The sequence below is a fragment of the Melanotaenia boesemani genome, chromosome 22, assembly GCF_017639745.1.
Source record: "Melanotaenia boesemani isolate fMelBoe1 chromosome 22, fMelBoe1.pri, whole genome shotgun sequence".
Classification (NCBI taxonomy): Eukaryota; Metazoa; Chordata; class Actinopteri; order Atheriniformes; family Melanotaeniidae; genus Melanotaenia; species Melanotaenia boesemani.
In genome coordinates this window covers 28,049,696-28,066,973 of record NC_055703.1, presented here as the reverse complement: position 1 = coordinate 28,066,973, position 17,278 = coordinate 28,049,696, and the positions used below count along the sequence as shown (strand labels likewise).

Sequence of the window (17,278 nt, the reverse complement as noted above, 5' to 3'; positions counted from 1 at the left end):
TTTGTTGTCAAAACATATTTTTGTACCATTTTACATATTCAGTTATAATAAAAACAGTATACTGTAGCACTGCTAGCTGTTGTGTGCATGTTATCAGTTTGTGTTTAATGTATTTATTCAGAGGGTTTGAGGATAACTAATTTTCTTCATATTCTATGTAATAACCTTACTATAAACTGTGGGGAGCAACTCTTACATTTCAGCATCATAAATAGCTGATTCTGTTAAATCTAGTTATAATAATAATGATAACATACAAAAATCTCAAGTTTAACAAGAGAAACCTTTTGTTCCCCAAAAAATAAAATAGTTCTTTTAACTTTATTTTTAGTCATTAATACATGAAAAATTTCCACACATGCTTTTCAATGTCTGTTTGCACAGGAGGCTGATTAAATTAAGACAAGTGGCAATCCATCATGATTCAAAACGTCAAGTTTATTCTGTGAAAGCAGCAACAAACGTAATGAAACAGAGTAAAAATCGATGCACTTGTCAGTAAAATGACTCCAACTTGAAAAATGTGCCACAAGCAAAAACAAGACATTTTTATTTGCCGCTTTTCAACATGCAGCAACAACAAGCACAGAAAAGGAAACGTGGGCTCACACTCAGCTGAAAAACAGAGTAAATGTCATCCATGACAGGAAGTTTAATCCGTGTAGTAAAGTCACGTTACCATTCATCATGCTGCACCATGACAGGACAACAGCGTCGCTGTAAACGTCGCTCACCTCAATGTGTGAACACCTCTGAAAATAACCTCATAAATACTAAAATTAAGCATGTCATCTGGCCACGAGGAGCTCTGGTGGGAGAAAGTCCCGATAACAATGTGAGGAAGACGAAGGAGCTGCAGCAAACAACGCACAGATTTTATTCTGGATTTGCTTCACATCTCAGCAGGAATAAAATCTTATTGAATAAACAAACGTTTGGTCCTCAATCTTCCCGTTTCATTCTATACACCAGCTTCCCAGGTTTCCATAAAAGGACTCATCAGGTCAATCTAGAGTTTCTAACTTTGGCAAATGAGCAACCTCATCGGGATGTTTAAACTCCGTCATCGGGACGTTTAAACTCCGTCATCGGGACGTTTAAACTCCGTCATCTGGACGTTTAAACTCCGTCATCGGGACGTTTAAACTCCGTCATCGGGACGTTTAAACTCCGTCATCGGGACCTTTTAAACTCTGTCATCGGGACCTTTAAAACTCCGTCATCGGGACCTTTAAACTCCGTCATCGGGACCTTTAAAACTCCGTCATCGGGACGTTTAAACTCCGTCATGGGGAACTTTAAAACTCCCTCATGGGGACCTTTAAAACTCCGTCATCGGGACCTTTAAAACTCCGTCATCGGGACCTTTAAACTCCGTCATCGGGACGTTTAAACTCCGTCATCGAGACCTTTAAAACTCCGTCATCGGGACGTTTAAACTCCGTCATCGAGACCTTTAAACTCCGTCATCGGGACGTTTAAACTCCGTCATCGGGACCTTTAAAACTCCGTCATCGGGACGTTTAAACTCCGTCATCGGGACGTTTAAACTCCATCATCGGGACGTTTAAACTCCGTCATCGGGACCTTTAAACTCCGTCATCGGGACCTTTAAACTCCGTCATCGGGACCTCTAAACTCCGTCATCGGGTCGTTTAAACTCCATCATCGGGACGTTTAAACTCCGTCATCGGGACCTTTAAACTCCGTCATCGGGACCTTTAAACTCCGTCATCGGGACCTTTAAAACTCCGTCATCGGGACCTTTAAAACTCCTTCATCGGGACCTTTAAACTCCGTCATCGGGACCTTTAAACTCCGTCATCGGGACCTTTAAAACTCCGTCATCGGGACGTTTAAACTCCGTCATGGGGAACTTTAAAACTCCCTCATCGGGACCTTTAAAACTCCGTCATCGGGACCTTTAAAACTCCGTCATCGGGACCTTTAAAACTCCGTCATCGGGACGTTTAAACTCCGTCATCGAGACCTTTAAAACTCCGTCATCGGGACGTTTAAACTCCGTCATCGAGACCTTTAAACTCCGTCATCGGGACCTTTAAAACTCCGTCATCGGGACCTTTAAAACTCCGTCATCGGGACCTTTAAACTCCGTCATCGGGACGTTTAAACTCCGTCATCGGGACCTTTAAACTCCGTCATCGGGACCTTTGAAACTCCGTCATCGGGACGTTTAAACTCCGTCATGGGGAACTTTAAAACTCCCTCATGGGGACCTTTAAAACTCCGTCATCGGGACCTTTAAAACTCCGTCATGGGGACCTTTAAACTCCGTCATCGGGACGTTTAAACTCCGTCATCGAGACCTTTAAAACTCCGTCATCGGGACGTTTAAACTCCGTCATCGAGACCTTTAAAACTCCGTCATCGGGACCTTTAAAACTCCGTCATCGAGACCTTTAAAACTCCGTCATCGGGACCTTTAAAACTCCCTCATGGGGACCTTTGAAACTCCCTCATGGGGACCTTTGAAAGTCCGTCATCGAGACCTTTAAAACTCCGTCATCGGGACCTTTAAAACTCCGTCATCGAGACCTTTAAAACTCCGTCATCGGGACCTTTAAAACTCCCTCATGGGGACCTTAGAAACTCCGTCATCGAGACCTTTAAAACTCTGTCATCGAGCCCTTTAAAACTCCCTCATGGGGACCTTTGAAAGTCCGTCATCGAGACCTTTAAAACTCCGTCATCGAGACCTTTAAAACTCCGTCATCGAGACCTTTAAAACTCCGTCATCGAGACCTTTAAAACTCCGTCATCGGGACCTTTAAAACTCCCTCATGGGGACCTTTGAAACTCCGTCATCGAGACCTTTAAAACTCCGTCATCGGGACCTTTAAAACTCCCTCATGGGGACCTTTAAAACGCCGTCATCGGGACCTTTAAAACTCCGTCATCGGGACGTTTAAACTCCGTCATCGGGAACTTTAAAACTCCCTCATGGGGACCTTTAAAACGCCGTCATCGGGACCTTTAAAACTCCGTCATCGGGACGTTTAAACTCCGTCATCGAGACCTTTAAAACTCCCTCATGGGGACCTTTGAAACTCCGTCATCGAGACCTTTAAAACTCAGTCATCGGGACGTTTAAACTCCGTCATCGAGACCTTTAAAACTCCGTCATCGGGACGTTTAAACTCCGTCATCGGGAACTTTAAAACTCCCTCATGGGGACCTTTAAAACGCCGTCATCGGGACCTTTAAAACTCCGTCATCGGGACGTTTAAACTCCGTCATCGAGACCTTTAAAACTCCCTCATGGGGACCTTTGAAACTCCGTCATCGAGACCTTTAAAACTCCGTCATCGGGACGTTTAAACTCCGTCATCGGGACGTTTAAACTCCGTCATCGAGACCTTTAAAACTCCGTCATCGGGACGTTTAAACTCCGTCATCGAGACCTTTAAAACTCCCTCATGGGGACCTTTGAAACTCCGTCATCGGGACCTTTAAACTCCGTCATCGGGACCTTTAAAACTCCGTCATCGGGACGTTTAAACTCCGTCATCGGGAGCTTTAAAACTCCCTCATGGGGACCTTTGAAAGTCCGTCATCGAGACCTTTAAAACTCCGTCATCGGGACCTTTACAACTCCCTCATGGGGACCTTTGAAACTCCGTCATAGAGACCTTTAAAACTCCGTCATCGGGACCTTTAAAACTCAGTCATCGGGACCTTTAAAACTCCATCATCGGGACGTTTAAACTCCGTCATCGGGACCTTTAAAACTCCCTCATGGGGACCTTTAAAACTCAGTCATCGGGACCTTTAAACTCCGTCATCGGGACCTTTAAACTCCGTCATCGGGACCTTTAAAACTCCGTCATCGGGACCTTTAAAACTCCGTCATCGGGACCTTTAAAACTCCGTCATCTGGACCTTTAAAACTCAGTCATTGGGACCTTTAAACTCCGTTATCGGGACCTTTAAACTCCGTCATCAGGACCTTTGAACTCCGTCATCGGGACCTTCAAAACTCCGTCATCGGGACCTTTAAAACTCCGTCATCGGGACCTTTAAAACTCCGTCATCTGGACCTTTAAACTCCGTCATCGGGAGCTTTAAAACTCCGTCATCGGGACCTTTAAACTCTGTTATAGGGACCTTTAAAACTCCGTCATCGGGACCTTTAAAACTCCGTCATCAGGACCTTTAAAACTCCGTCATCAGGACCTTTAAAACTCCGTCATCTGGACCTTTAAAACTCCGTCATCGGGACCTTTAAAACTCCGTCATCGGGACATTTAAACTCCGTCATCGGGAGCTTTAAAACTCCGTCATCGGGACCTTTAAACTCCCTCATGGGGACCTTTAAAACTCCGTCACTGGGACGTTTAAACTCCGTCACTGGGACGTTTAAACGCCGTCACTGGGACGTTTAAACGCCGTCACTGGGACGTTTAAACGCCTCTCCACCCGTCAGATGTCCCATCGCTACATCGAAGGTGAGCCAGACGGCGGCTCGACTCAGTTGGAGATGTCTGCGCTGTTGTTGCGGTTGCCATATTTGTGGTGGATGACCAACAGGACGATGCCCAGGAAGAAACAGACGGAGCCCACGGTGATGTAGGCGATGCCCAGGAACGGGTTCTTGCCTCCCATCCAGGAGATGGTGCTCAGGATCATCCGCTTCCGGCCCTCGAAGCTCCGCACAGGATAATCTGGTTTCACTGGTTAAAGATAGAAACCGCTCTGAGGACGCAACTAAATTTATTTTTATTCATGATCATTTAAAAGTATGAATGTAACTGAAGTTTGGACTCAGATCTTTTTGGCTTCTAAATCCTGCACCAGGGTCAGATCTACTTCCTGATTCCAGAGCCAGAACTATACCTGGAGAGGCAGCGTTTGGTTGGTGGAGCAAGAAGCTGGAGATCTGAAGCCTTTAACTGAAATGAAAACCCTTTTAGCGTCAATAAAGTTGTGTAAATGATGAATTTTATCAAAACAAAATTTATTTCTTGCATTTTATGTCTTAATCTATCATAGCTTTAAATATTCTTTTATTTTAAAGTTAGTTTTAATGCTTCATCATCCCAGTGTGATGCTTTAAAGCTTCACGTAAAGAACTTTGTCTTGATGTGGAAACAAAGCTGCAGCAGATGGTTTAAGGACGAGAGGATTTCTACAGGATGAGCTTTATATCTGACAATTTTAGATCCATCCATCCATCCATTTTCTGTCGCTTATCCGGAGTCGGGTTGCGGGGGCAGCTGCCTAAGCAGGAAAACCCAGACTTCCCTCTCCCCAGCCACATTCACCAGCTCATCCGGAGGGATCCCGAGGCGTTCCCAGGCCAGCCGAGAGATGTAGTCCGTCCAGCGTATCCTAGGTCTTCCCCGGGGCCTCTTTCCGGTGGGACGTGCCCGGAACACCTCACCAGGGAGGCGTCCAGGAGGCATCCTGACCAGATGCCCGAGCCACCTCATCTGGCTCCTCTCGATGTGGAGGAGCAGCGGCTCTACTCTGAGCCCCTCCCGGATCACCGAGCTTCTCACCCTATCTCTACGGGAGAGCCCGACCACCCTGCGGAGAAAACTCATTTCGGCCGCTTGTATTCGCAATCTTGTTATTTCGGTGAGGGTAGGAACGTAGATAGACTGGTAAATCGAGAGCTTTGCCTTTTGGCTCAGCTCCTTCTTCACCACGACAGACCGATGCAGAGTCCGCATCACTGCAGACACCCCACCGATCCGCCTGTCCATCTCCCGCTCCATCCTTCCCTCACTCGTGAACAAGACCCCGAGATACGTGAACTCCTCCACTTGGGGCAGGACCCTATTGCATACCCGGAGCGAGCACTCCACCCTTTTCCGCTGAGGACCATGGTCTCGGATTTGGAGGTGCTGATTCTCATCCTAGCTGCTTCACACTCGGCTGTGAATCGCTCCAGTGAGAGCTGAAGATCACGGCCCGATGAAGCCAATAGAACCACATCATCTGCAAAGAGCAGAGACCCAATCCTGAGGCCACCAAACCGGATCCCCTCAACAGCTCGGCTGTACCTAGAAATTCTGTCCATAAAAGTTATGAACAGAATCGGTGACAAAGGGCAGCCTTGGTGGAGTCCAACCCGCACTGGAAACGATTCTGATTTACTGCCGGCAATGTGGACCAAGCTCTGACACCGGTCGTACAGGGACCGGACAGCTCTTTAAAACAACACAGCAACATGGAGAATAGCTTCTTCCTCACAAAACAGGCTGAGATGTTCCACATGCAGCAGCTCTTACCTTCCAGAGCTGCTGCATGTGGAACATCTCCGCCTGGTTACCTTCCAGAGCTGCTGCATGTGGAACATCTCCGCCTGGTTACCTTCCAGAGCTGCTCCATGTGGAACATCTCCGCCTGGTTACCTTCCAGAGCTGCTCCATGTGGAACATCTCTGTTCAGACTGAGTAATTCCATATCAAGGATACTGTAAACCACATCCAGGGTGTAGTTCCCTCTGGGAAGAGTTGGCACCATGTTATTCCTCTTCTGGATGATGCGGTAGAGTTTGCGGAAGGTCGGCAAAGCAGCGGTTCTCATCCAGACGATGAAGTCCTCGTTGATGAAGCCGTTGTTCTCTGGATCCGGATCCAGCTCGTACACCGGCCGGTGCCAGCTCACCGGCTTGGTTGTTCCTGGAAGGCGTGAACACAACATTAGCGGGTCAGACGGGCAGACCTCTCACGAAAAGGATGAAAACTGCGACAGCCTGATGTGTCTCGGCCCATTCTGGCATGGAACCTCCTGTTAGGTTTAGGAAGTTCTGCAGAACAACGACACGCAGGTAGAGAGGTCACCTACTCTGATTCCAGGCCCCGCCTTCATCGTACCGTAACGTCACGTCACAGGTTCAAACCAAAACAAAAGCAGGTGCACAGCTGAGAATCCCAACCAATCAGAGGAGAGGAGCAGCCCTTTCTCTGCCTCTGATTGACTGGTTATTCTTTGAACTCACTAAAATATGTAATTTATCAAATAAATTTCATTTTTAAATTTCTATATTTTTAAAATATATTTCACTAACCTAATATACATTATATACATTTTAAAATATTATTTATATTTAATATTTTTATCTATACAAGTTTTTTTTAGCTTCTTATTTATATAAATAATTTATTATTAATTAATAATTGTTTTTATGATTTCATTTACATATTAATTTGACATCTTTACACATTTATATATTTACTCCGTTCCAGGAATATTCCAGCTTCCAGACCAGCAGGCTCCTCCAACACCTTGTTTCCACCAACGGGTCAGATCGGGTTGCATCAGATAGGGTTGGATCGGGTCAGGTCAGGTCGGCTCGGGTCAAGTCAGGTCAGGTCAGACTGGGTCAGGTCAGGTGAAGACGGGTCAGGTCAGGCTGAGTCAGATTGGGTCAGATCAGGTCAGGTCGGGTGGAGTCAGGTCAGGTCAGGTCAGGTCAGATCGGGTGACTTTGGGTCAGGTCAGGTCAGACCGGGTGAGATCTGATCAGATTGGGTTGGGTTGCATCAGATAGGGTTGGATCGGGTCAGGTCAGGTCGGCTTGGGTGAAGTCAGGTCAGGTGAGACTGGGTCAGGTCAGGTGAAGACGGGTCAGGTCAGGCTGAGTCAGATTGGGTCAGATCAGGTCAGGTTGGATCAGGTCAGGTCGGGTGAATTTGGGTCAGGTCGGGTCAGATCGGGTGAATTTGGGTCAGGTCGGGTCAGACCGGGTGAAGTTGGGTCAGGTCGGGTCAGATCGGGTGAATTTGGGTCAGGTCGGGTGAAGTCGGGTCAGGTCGGGTGAATTTGGGTCAGGTCAGGTCAGACCGGGTGAAGTCGGGTCAGGTCGGGTCAGGTCGGGTGAATTTGGGTCAGGTCAGGTCAGATCGGTTCGGGTCAGGTCAGGTCGGGCTGAGTTAGATCTGGTCGGGTCAGGTCAGATCAGGTCAGGTCGGGTTGGATATGGTCTGTAAACTGTAATCTGGTTGCGTTTCCACAGCAACTGTAACCTCTCCTGAGAGGCGGAGCATCGGATAGCGATAGATGCCTCAGCTACGTAACAGCATGACGCCGTCACAGCGCCTTCCTTAGAGTAGAACCAGAACACGACTCAGAAACAGAGGAGGAGGATGGAGGTCATCCACCAGGTTTGCGTTCTGTCTTCTTGGCGGTGCTTCCTGACGCCATTTTAAACAGCGATTTAATCACCTAAAAGAAAACATGTTGCTCTGAACGAGAAGGCGTTCCTGCTTTGTTTTTATGCTAGGTCGCACAGAAGGGGGCTTGTTTTCTCAACCAATCAGCGGCTTGCAGTGTGTCAGGCTCCACCCTTTCAGGTCAGATCGGTTAGATTGGTACCCCAACGGAAGGGTCCCAACCACAGGCTGTGTATAAAAGATGGGCGGAGCCTCTGTGACGTCACCTGTAGGCTTCTGAAGAGCAAAAGTGAAGCTCGTTGGGCATTTCCACCGTCGCCATCTTGGCAGCGTCACACTTGTCGTTAGTCCCAGAAAATCCAAAAATGGGCAAAGAGGTGGAGCTGAGAGGGGGACTGTAAGCGTGGGGGTGGATAATTAACACTCACCAAACTCTGAGCTGCCTGTAGCTAAGAGCTAACCGAACTAACCCGGAGCTAACGGTAGCTAACCAGCTAACGAAGGTAGGCGGGCTAAAGCTAAGGTGTGTTGTTAGCCGACTAAAAACCGCGGTTGTGCTACACTCTCCCTTCTTGCCTGAGGTTGCCGCTTGGTCCCAACAAAGTAGGCCAGAACAGGTTGAGTATTAGGGTTCCCTTCCGAGTTTTCCCCTGTGGAAACAGAAAAATGCGTCCTCACCCGACCTGACCCACACCCGTTGGTGGAAACTGGGCTCAGGTTGCCCATCTGAGAAACACTGCCCTAGACCCCCAGAAAATTTAGAAAACTACAAAAACTGTACTTCTGGGCTCTGATAAAATATCAAACAGAAAGGAAAATTTAGACTGCGAACAGAAGTCCTGCTCTTACCCTGAAAAACAGCTGTGAGGTTGGTGCTGCTGCCTCCGGGGTTCCTGAACTTCACGTGTTTGTCCGTCCACCAGGCGATTCCTGTTGCTGTCAGAGGGATCTGGACCTTGGTGCCGTTTGGGTCGTGGTAAATCAGCTCCAAAGTGTCTGCAGCAGAGACAGTTTCATTCTAAAAAGTGATCTTGTAACAGCCCGAACATTCGCTCAGAACCCACCTGGAGATGAAGGAGTCATTTTCTGCCTTCATCCATGAGGCGTTTCTACCATGAATTCTGCGTCTGGGTAAGAGACGTGAGAAGTGCTCACCGTTGAACATGCTGTTGGCGATGGCTCCACACGGAGCGACCGGCTTGGTGTTCAGGTACGCATACGGATCACACTCCTTGCTGGGGTCCTGTCACAGACAGAGAGGAGACGAGGCATCACATGCCGGTTAAATTTAAAGCTACAACAGACACTTTCCTGAATAAACCAGCAGCAGCCTTCACTCCTACAAAGCTGTTGGAAAGAAGATGGTGTAAAGTGGTCATAAATAACAGGTTTACAGGTTTCTCTCCGTTTTAATGGGAACGGTGTGTTTGATCTCGTCAAATGACTTCCATCCTAGTCATCATCACCAACAGTGTTGGAAAAGGAGGCCACTTTTAACCCTTAACCCTCCAGCAGGTCTCTGAGCTCCACCTCCTCCACCACCAGGAGCAGTGGTGTGTAGCTCTGTGGGGTAAATGTGATGATAGATACCCTTTAGATGATCTACAGAAGTTTTCCAGCGTTTCTATCCCGTCCAGGTTGTTTACAATCCAGCCACTAAATGTAGTTTTATTCAGAGACTCTATCTGGGATTAAAAACTCTATCCACAATGATCCATGATAACAGCATTATTTATCACATTTCATCATAAAAACATCACCATCACTACTATGTTGCTAAGAAACCTCTATTTAGACCTGGACATGATGATGAAGCCACTTCCTGTCAGACTTTCCACCAATCAGAGAGCTTAGATTGACGGTAACGTCCAATCAGGAGCAGCCAAAGATCAACCAGTGAGCAGAAAGTTCTATGTGTGTGTGAAAAGAAGAAAAATAATGCTCCTCTATGGCTGGAATAAAGCCAAGAAGACGTTTCTGATGCACGGTGGCGCCACAAAGCAGCTGAGCTGGAGTTGGTTTAGTGAGGATAGCAGGTAAATAGTAGCAGGAATAACTGGAAATGAGGAAAAAGTGGAAACATGGAAAAAGTTTCTGTTGTGTGTTTGTTTCAATAACAATATTTTTTCTCCTGAAAGCCAAGACTTGAGAGAACGATGAGATGAGAAAAGGTTTGGTCACTGTTGATCTGTGTGTTATTTCTACAAAGTTCTGTTAGTAATAAATTCTGCTTTCTTCTTCTGGTCGACCTTTATGCTGCTACATCTATTCATACATTCATTTTACATCATTTTACCTCCCAGTCTGACAGCTGCTACACACTGGTTTATACTGGGATTAAAAGCTGCTACAGACTGGTTTATACTGGGATTAAAAGCTTCTACAGACTGGTTTATACTGGGATTAAAAGCTGCTACAGACTGGTTTATGCTGGGATTAAAAGCTGCTACACACTGGTTTATACTGGGATTAAAAGCTGCCACAGACTGGTTTATACTGGGATTAAAAGCTGCTACAGACTGGTTTATACTGGGATTAATAGCTGCTACAGACTGGTTTATACTGGGATTAAAAGCTGCAACACACTGGTTTATACTGGGATTAAAAGCTGTTACAGACTGGTTTATACTGGGATTAAAAGCTGTTACAGACTGGTTTATTCTGGGATTAAAAGCTGCTACAGACTGGTTTATACTGGGATTAAAAGCTGCTACAGACTGGTTTATACTGGGATTAAAAGCTGTTACAGACTGGTTTATACTGGGATTAAAAGCTGCTACAGACTGGTTTATACTGGGATTAAAAACTGCTACAGACTGGTTTATACTGGGATTAAAAGCTGCTACAGACTGGTTTATACTGGGATTAAAAGCTGTTACAGACTGGTTTATACTGGGATTAAAAGCTGTTACAGACTGGTTTATACTGGGATTAAAAGCTGTTACAGACTGGTTTATACTGGGATTAAAAGCTGCTACAGACTGGTTTATACTGGGATTAAAAGCTGTTACAGACTGGTTTAGACTGGGATTAAAAGCTGTTACAGACTGGTTTATACTGGGATTAAAAGCTGTTACAAACTGGTTTATACTGGGATTAAAAGCTGCTACAGACTGGTTTATACTGGGATTAAAAACTGCTACAGACTGGTTTATACTGGGATTAAAAGCTGCTACAGACTGGTTTATACTGGGATTAAAAGCTGCTACAGACTGGTTTATACTGGGATTAAAAACTGCTACAGACTGGTTTATACTGGGATTAAAAGCTGCTACAGACTGGTTTATACTGGGATTAAATGCTGCTACAGACTGGTTTATACTGGGATTAAAAGCTGCTACAGACTGGTTTATACTGGGATTAAAAGCTGCTACAGACTGGTTTATACTGGGATTAAAAGCTGTTACACACTGGTTTATACTGGGATTAAAAGCTGCTACACACTGGTTTATACTGGGATTAAAAGCTGCTACAGACTGGTTTATACTGGGATTAAAAGCTGCTACAGACTGGTTTATACTGGAATTAAAAGCTGTTACAGACTGGTTTATACTGGGATTAAAAGCTGTTACAGACTGGTTTATACTGGGATTAAAAGCTGTTACACACTGGTTTATACTGGGATTAAAAGCTGCTACACACTGGTTTATACTGGGATTAAAAGCTGCTACAGACTGGTTTATACTGGGATTAAAAGCTGTTACAGACTGGTTTAGACTGGGATTAAAAGCTGTTACAGACTGGTTTATACTGGGATTAAAAGCTGTTACAAACTGGTTTATACTGGGATTAAAAGCTGCTACAGACTGGTTTATACTGGGATTAAAAGCTGCTACAGACTGGTTTATACTGGGATTAAAAGCTGCTACAGACTGGTTTATACTGGGATTAAAAGCTGCTACAGACTGGTTTATACTGGGATTAAAAACTGCTACAGACTGGTTTATACTGGGATTAAAAGCTGCTACAGACTGGTTTATACTGGGATTAAATGCTGCTACAGACTGGTTTATACTGGGATTAAAAGCTGCTACAGACTGGTTTATACTGGGATTAAAAGCTGCTACAGACTGGTTTATACTGGGATTAAAAGCTGTTACACACTGGTTTATACTGGGATTAAAAGCTGCTACACACTGGTTTATACTGGGATTAAAAGCTGCTACAGACTGGTTTATACTGGGATTAAAAGCTGCTACAGACTGGTTTATACTGGGATTAAAAGCTGCTACAGACTGGTTTATACTGGGATTAAAAGCTGCTAAAGACTGGTTTATACTGGGATTAAAAGCTGTTACAGACTGGTTTATACTGGGATTAAAAGCTGCTACACACTGGTTTATACTGGGATTACAAGCTGCTACAGACTGGTTTATACTGGGATTAAAAGCTGCTACAGACTGGTTTATACTGGGATTAAAAGCTGCTACAGACTGGTTTATACTGGAATTAAAAGCTGCTACAGACTGGTTTATACTGGGATTAAAAACTCCTACACACTGGTTTATACTGGGATTAAAAGCTGCTACAGACTGGTTTATACTGGGATTAAAAGCTGTTACAGACTGGTTTATACTGGGATTAAAAGCTGCTACAGACTGGTTTATACTGGGATTAAAAGCTGCTACAGACTGGTTTATACTGGAATTAAAAGCTGTTACAGACTGGTTTATACTGGAATTAAAAGCTGCTACAGACTGGTTTATACTGGGATTAAAAACTCCTACACACTGGTTTATACTGGGATTAAAAGCTGCTACAGACTGGTTTATACTGGAATTAAAAGCTGCTACAGACTGGTTTATAGTGGGATTAAAAACTCCTACACACTGGTTTATACTGGGATTAAAAGCTGTTACAGATTGGTTTATACTGGGATTAAAAGCTGCTACAGACTGGTTTATACTGGAATTAAAAACTGCTACAGACTGGTTTATACTGGAATTAAAAACTGCTACAGACTGGTTTATACTGGGATTAAAAGCTGCTACAGACTGGTTTATACTGTGATTAAAAGCTGCTACAGACTGGTTTATACTGGGATTAAAAGCTGTTACAGACTGGTTTATACTGGGATTAAAAGCTGTTACAGACTGGTTTATACTGGGATTAAAAGCTGTTACAGACTGGTTTATACTGGGATTAAAAGCTGCTACAGACTGGTTTATACTGGGATTAAAAGCTGCTACAGACTGGTTTATACTGGGATTAAAAGCTGCTACAGACTGGTTTATACTGGGATTAAAAGCTGTTACAGACTGGTTTATACTGGGATTAAAAGCTGTTACAGACTGGTTTATACTGGGATTAAAAGCTGCTACAGACTGGTTTATACTGGGATTAAAAGCTGTTACAGACTGGTTTATACTGGGATTAAAAGCTGCTACAGACTGGTTTATACTGGGATTAAAAGCTGCTACAGACTGGTTTATACTGGGATTAAAAGCTGCTACAGACTGGTTTATACTGGAATTAAAAGCTGCTACAGACTGGTTTATACTGGGATTAAAAACTCCTACACACTGGTTTATACTGGGATTAAAAGCTGCTACAGACTGGTTTATACTGGGATTAAAAGCTGTTACAGACTGGTTTATACTGGGATTAAAAGCTGCTACAGACTGGTTTATACTGGGATTAAAAGCTGCTACAGACTGGTTTATACTGGAAGTAAAAAGCTGTTACAGACTGGTTTATACTGGAATTAAAAGCTGCTACAGACTGGTTTATACTGGGATTAAAAACTCCTACACACTGGTTTATACTGGGATTAAAAGCTGCTACAGACTGGTTTATACTGGAATTAAAAGCTGCTACAGACTGGTTTATAGTGGGATTAAAAACTCCTACACACTGGTTTATACTGGGATTAAAAGCTGTTACAGATTGGTTTATACTGGGATTAAAAGCTGCTACAGACTGGTTTATACTGGAATTAAAAACTGCTACAGACTGGTTTATACTGGGATTAAAAGCTGCTACAGACTGGTTTATACTGGGATTAAAAGCTGCTACAGACTGGTGTATACTGGGATTAAAAGCTGTTACAGACTGGTTTATACTGGGATTAAAAGCTGTTACAGACTGGTTTATACTGGGATTAAAAGCTGTTACAGACTGGTTTATACCGGGATTAAAAGCTGCTACAGACTGGTTTATACTGGGATTAAAAGCTGCTACAGACTGGTTTATACTGGGATTAAAAGCTGCTACAGACTGGTTTATACTGGGATTAAAAGCTGTTACAGACTGGTTTATACTGGGATTAAAAGCTGTTACAGACTGGTTTATACTGGGATTAAAAGCTGCTACAGACTGGTTTATACTGGGATTAAAAGCTGCTACAGACTGGTTTATACTGGGATTAAAAGCTGCTACAGACTGGTTTATACTGGGATTAAAACCTGTTACAGACTGGTTTATACTGGGATTAAAAGCTGCTACACACTGGTTTATACTGGGATTAAAAGCTGCTACAGACTGGTTTATACTGGGATTAAAAGCTGCTACAGACTGGTTTATACTGGAATTAAAAGCTGTTACAGACTGGTTTATACTGGAATTAAAAGCTGCTACAGACTGGTTTATACTGGGATTAAAAGCTGCTACAGACTGGTTTATACTGGGATTAAAAGCTGTTACAGACTGGTTTATACTGGGATTAAAAGCTGCTACACACTGGTTTATACTGGGATTAAAAGCTGCTACAGACTGGTTTATACTGGGATTAAAAGCTGTTACAGACTGGTTTATACTGGGATTAAAAGCTGTTACAGACTGGTTTATACTGGGATTAAAAGCTGTTACAGACTGGTTTATACTGGGATTAAAAGCTGTTACAGACTGGTTTATACTGGGATTAAAAGCTGCTACAGACTGGTTTATACCGGGATTAAAAGCTGCTACAGACTGGTTTATACTGGGATTAAAAGCTGCTACAGACTGGTTTATACTGGGATTAAAAGCTGTTACAGACTGGTTTATACTGGGATTAAAAGCTGTTACAGACTGGTTTATACTGGGATTAAAAGCTGCTACAGACTGGTTTATACTGGGATTAAAAGCTGCTACAGACTGGTTTATACTGGGATTAAAAGCTGCTACAGACTGGTTTATACTGGGATTAAAACCTGTTACAGACTGGTTTATACTGGGATTAAAACCTGCTACACACTGGTTTATACTGGGATTAAAAGCTGCTACAGACTGGTTTATACTGGGATTAAAAGCTGCTACAGACTGGTTTATACTGGAATTAAAAGCTGCTACAGACTGGTTTATACTGGGATTAAAAACTCCTACACACTGGTTTATACTGGGATTAAAAGCTGCTACAGACTGGTTTATACTGGGATTAAAGCTTGTACATGCTGGTTTCTATAATAACAGTAATAGTAAAAATGAGCTGGACATTTAAGGGTTAAACTCTAAGCTGTTTTTGCTGTGTCATGTCAGAGCTGCTACAGCTGCTGTCCTGGCAACCACTGCAATGCAGCAGGAAGTGTGACGTTCAGGCACATCCTCATACCGTGAGAGATCTGAGGTTTCCGTTCAGCTGGCTGTCATCTCTGGACTTGACGTAACGACGGTGGTTCTGGTAGAAGTTGGAGAGGCCGTAATACATGAAGACATTGCTCTGTTGAAGAAAACCTCACAGTTAGCTGCCAGGCTGCATTCTGGGAGTTTTCATGTGTGAAATGGTCATGCTCACTTCATAAGGCTGCTCCAGGAAGAAGGGAACTGTGCACGTGCAAGGCCTCGAGCTGTTCCAGCTGAAGCTTTGGGAGCAGTTGAAGCAAGGGCTGGACATGTCAAGTCCTGTATAATCAATCTGTCAGCCACAAGCAAACAAATCACGTTCAACGATCACCGTTTTTCTTATTAACCATAAAAACAAACAGAACGGAATGAGACAGGTCAAGAGAATATATACATATAAAATCACAGGAAGAGAGAAACAGCGTCTTATATCCCCGCATATTAAACACGCCGCTACCTCAAACTCCTTGATGTTGTTGGACGTTACATACAGGCCGATGCCGATGGGGATGAAGATGAGGCCGATGATGAAGAAAGCTGGGAGGACGGTGCCCGCCGTGAGGATGGGCTGCCAGGCCGGTAGCCTCTGCTGTTTGAATGCGGTGTTTTCGGGCTTCTTGCTCCGCAGAGTCCCTCCACCAGCCCCGGACACGGTGATGTGCCCATCCTCGTCTTTGGCGTTGTAGCTGGACGCCATCATGGCCGCTGCTCGTAGCTAGCTAAATGGTTTAAATTAACAGCGTCGCTTCTCAGTGTGACATGTCTGAGAACAGAGTAGAGTTATCACACTGTCATTTAACCTTTAACACCTTATTTTAAATAAGCAAGCTGCTAGCTACAGCACAGATTGCAGCTAGCTACTCCTACCGGAAGTATACAAACGAAGTGACGTGACGTAAGGTTACTACTCATGCTGCCTCCAGGGACCCTCGGACAAACTAAAACCGCTCTAAAGGTGCAAAGTTTAACATTCTAACATTGTTCTAATAATGTTAAAAACAACTGCAAAATATTTTTAATGTATAGAATTATGCAAAAACTCTCAACTAAGAAACATAAAATGAAGTTTTGTTGTATAATTTCCAAAGTCCCACTTACCAGGAATGCAGCAGTGCAGTCTCCATAAACAGTCTGACGCTGCTCTGCCCACGCGGGGTTTGGAGCGACCAACCTGAGCTCCAGGGCCAGCAGCACCCATACAAATGATATATTTATATATATATATATATATATATATATATATAGCATATAAATGACACGTTATATGTCATATAGTATACAACATATAACGTTATATGAATTACTTTTGTATTTATTCTATCGGCATGTTTCCAGTATTTATTTATTTATGAATAAAACAGCTTTCCATTGGTAGCAGGGAAGGATGCAACACTCAAATTCTGATATGCTTGCAGGGTTTTGAATTGATGCCATGTGGGCATTTTATACAAAAGTTTGACAACAGTGGCTCTAAAATTCAGCGAGTTTCAACCGTACCGTCCCTCCTGCTATTAACAGCATAGCAAAAAACAAAATGAAAAAACTAAAACATTTGTGTTTGGTGGATTATTTCTTTGTTGTAGTGAAGATTTCTTTGG

At 43.9% G+C, this 17,278-nt stretch overlaps 1 protein-coding gene across 30 annotated transcripts; it reads right to left on the bottom strand.

Moving 5' to 3' along the window:
• Window positions 1–569: 569 nt before the first annotated feature.
• LOC121634109 (cell cycle control protein 50A-like) lies at window positions 570–16,568 on the bottom strand. 30 transcript variants are annotated; one of them, XM_041976602.1, is made up of 12 exons: window positions 16,138–16,568; window positions 15,853–15,972; window positions 15,670–15,777; window positions 9,297–9,384; window positions 8,991–9,137; window positions 6,441–6,647; window positions 3,999–4,682; window positions 2,238–3,885; window positions 1,932–2,169; window positions 1,676–1,839; window positions 1,329–1,365; window positions 570–1,259 (listed from the first exon to the last, which is right to left on the bottom strand). In XM_041976602.1, exons 1-7 carry the CDS (start codon window positions 16,378–16,380, stop codon window positions 4,489–4,491), a joined length of 1,107 nt encoding a protein of 368 aa, XP_041832536.1. In that variant the 5' UTR covers window positions 16,381–16,568; the 3' UTR covers window positions 570–1,259; window positions 1,329–1,365; window positions 1,676–1,839; window positions 1,932–2,169; window positions 2,238–3,885; window positions 3,999–4,488. The 30 variants fall into 30 exon arrangements, with proteins under 30 accessions (XP_041832536.1, XP_041832518.1, XP_041832522.1 ...); XM_041976584.1 differs by having other exon boundaries at window positions 1,329–1,839; XM_041976588.1 differs by having other exon boundaries at window positions 570–1,251; window positions 1,343–1,839.
• Between the last annotated feature and the right edge of the window lie 710 nt (window positions 16,569–17,278).

What these genes read in the sequence shown, in the direction of transcription:
- LOC121634109 (XM_041976577.1), bottom strand. Translation starts at nt 16,380, where the DNA reads ATGATGGCGTCCAGCTACAACGCCAAAGACGAGGATGGGCACATCACC. An exon ending in GAAACCTCAGATCTCTCACG is followed by an intron (nt 9,385 to 15,669) that starts GTATGAGGATGT and finishes TGTCTGTGACAG; the next exon opens with GACCCCAGCAAGGAGTGTGA. An exon ending in CGCCAACAGCATGTTCAACG is followed by an intron (nt 9,138 to 9,296) that starts GTGAGCACTTCT and finishes TCTCTGCTGCAG; the next exon opens with ACACTTTGGAGCTGATTTAC.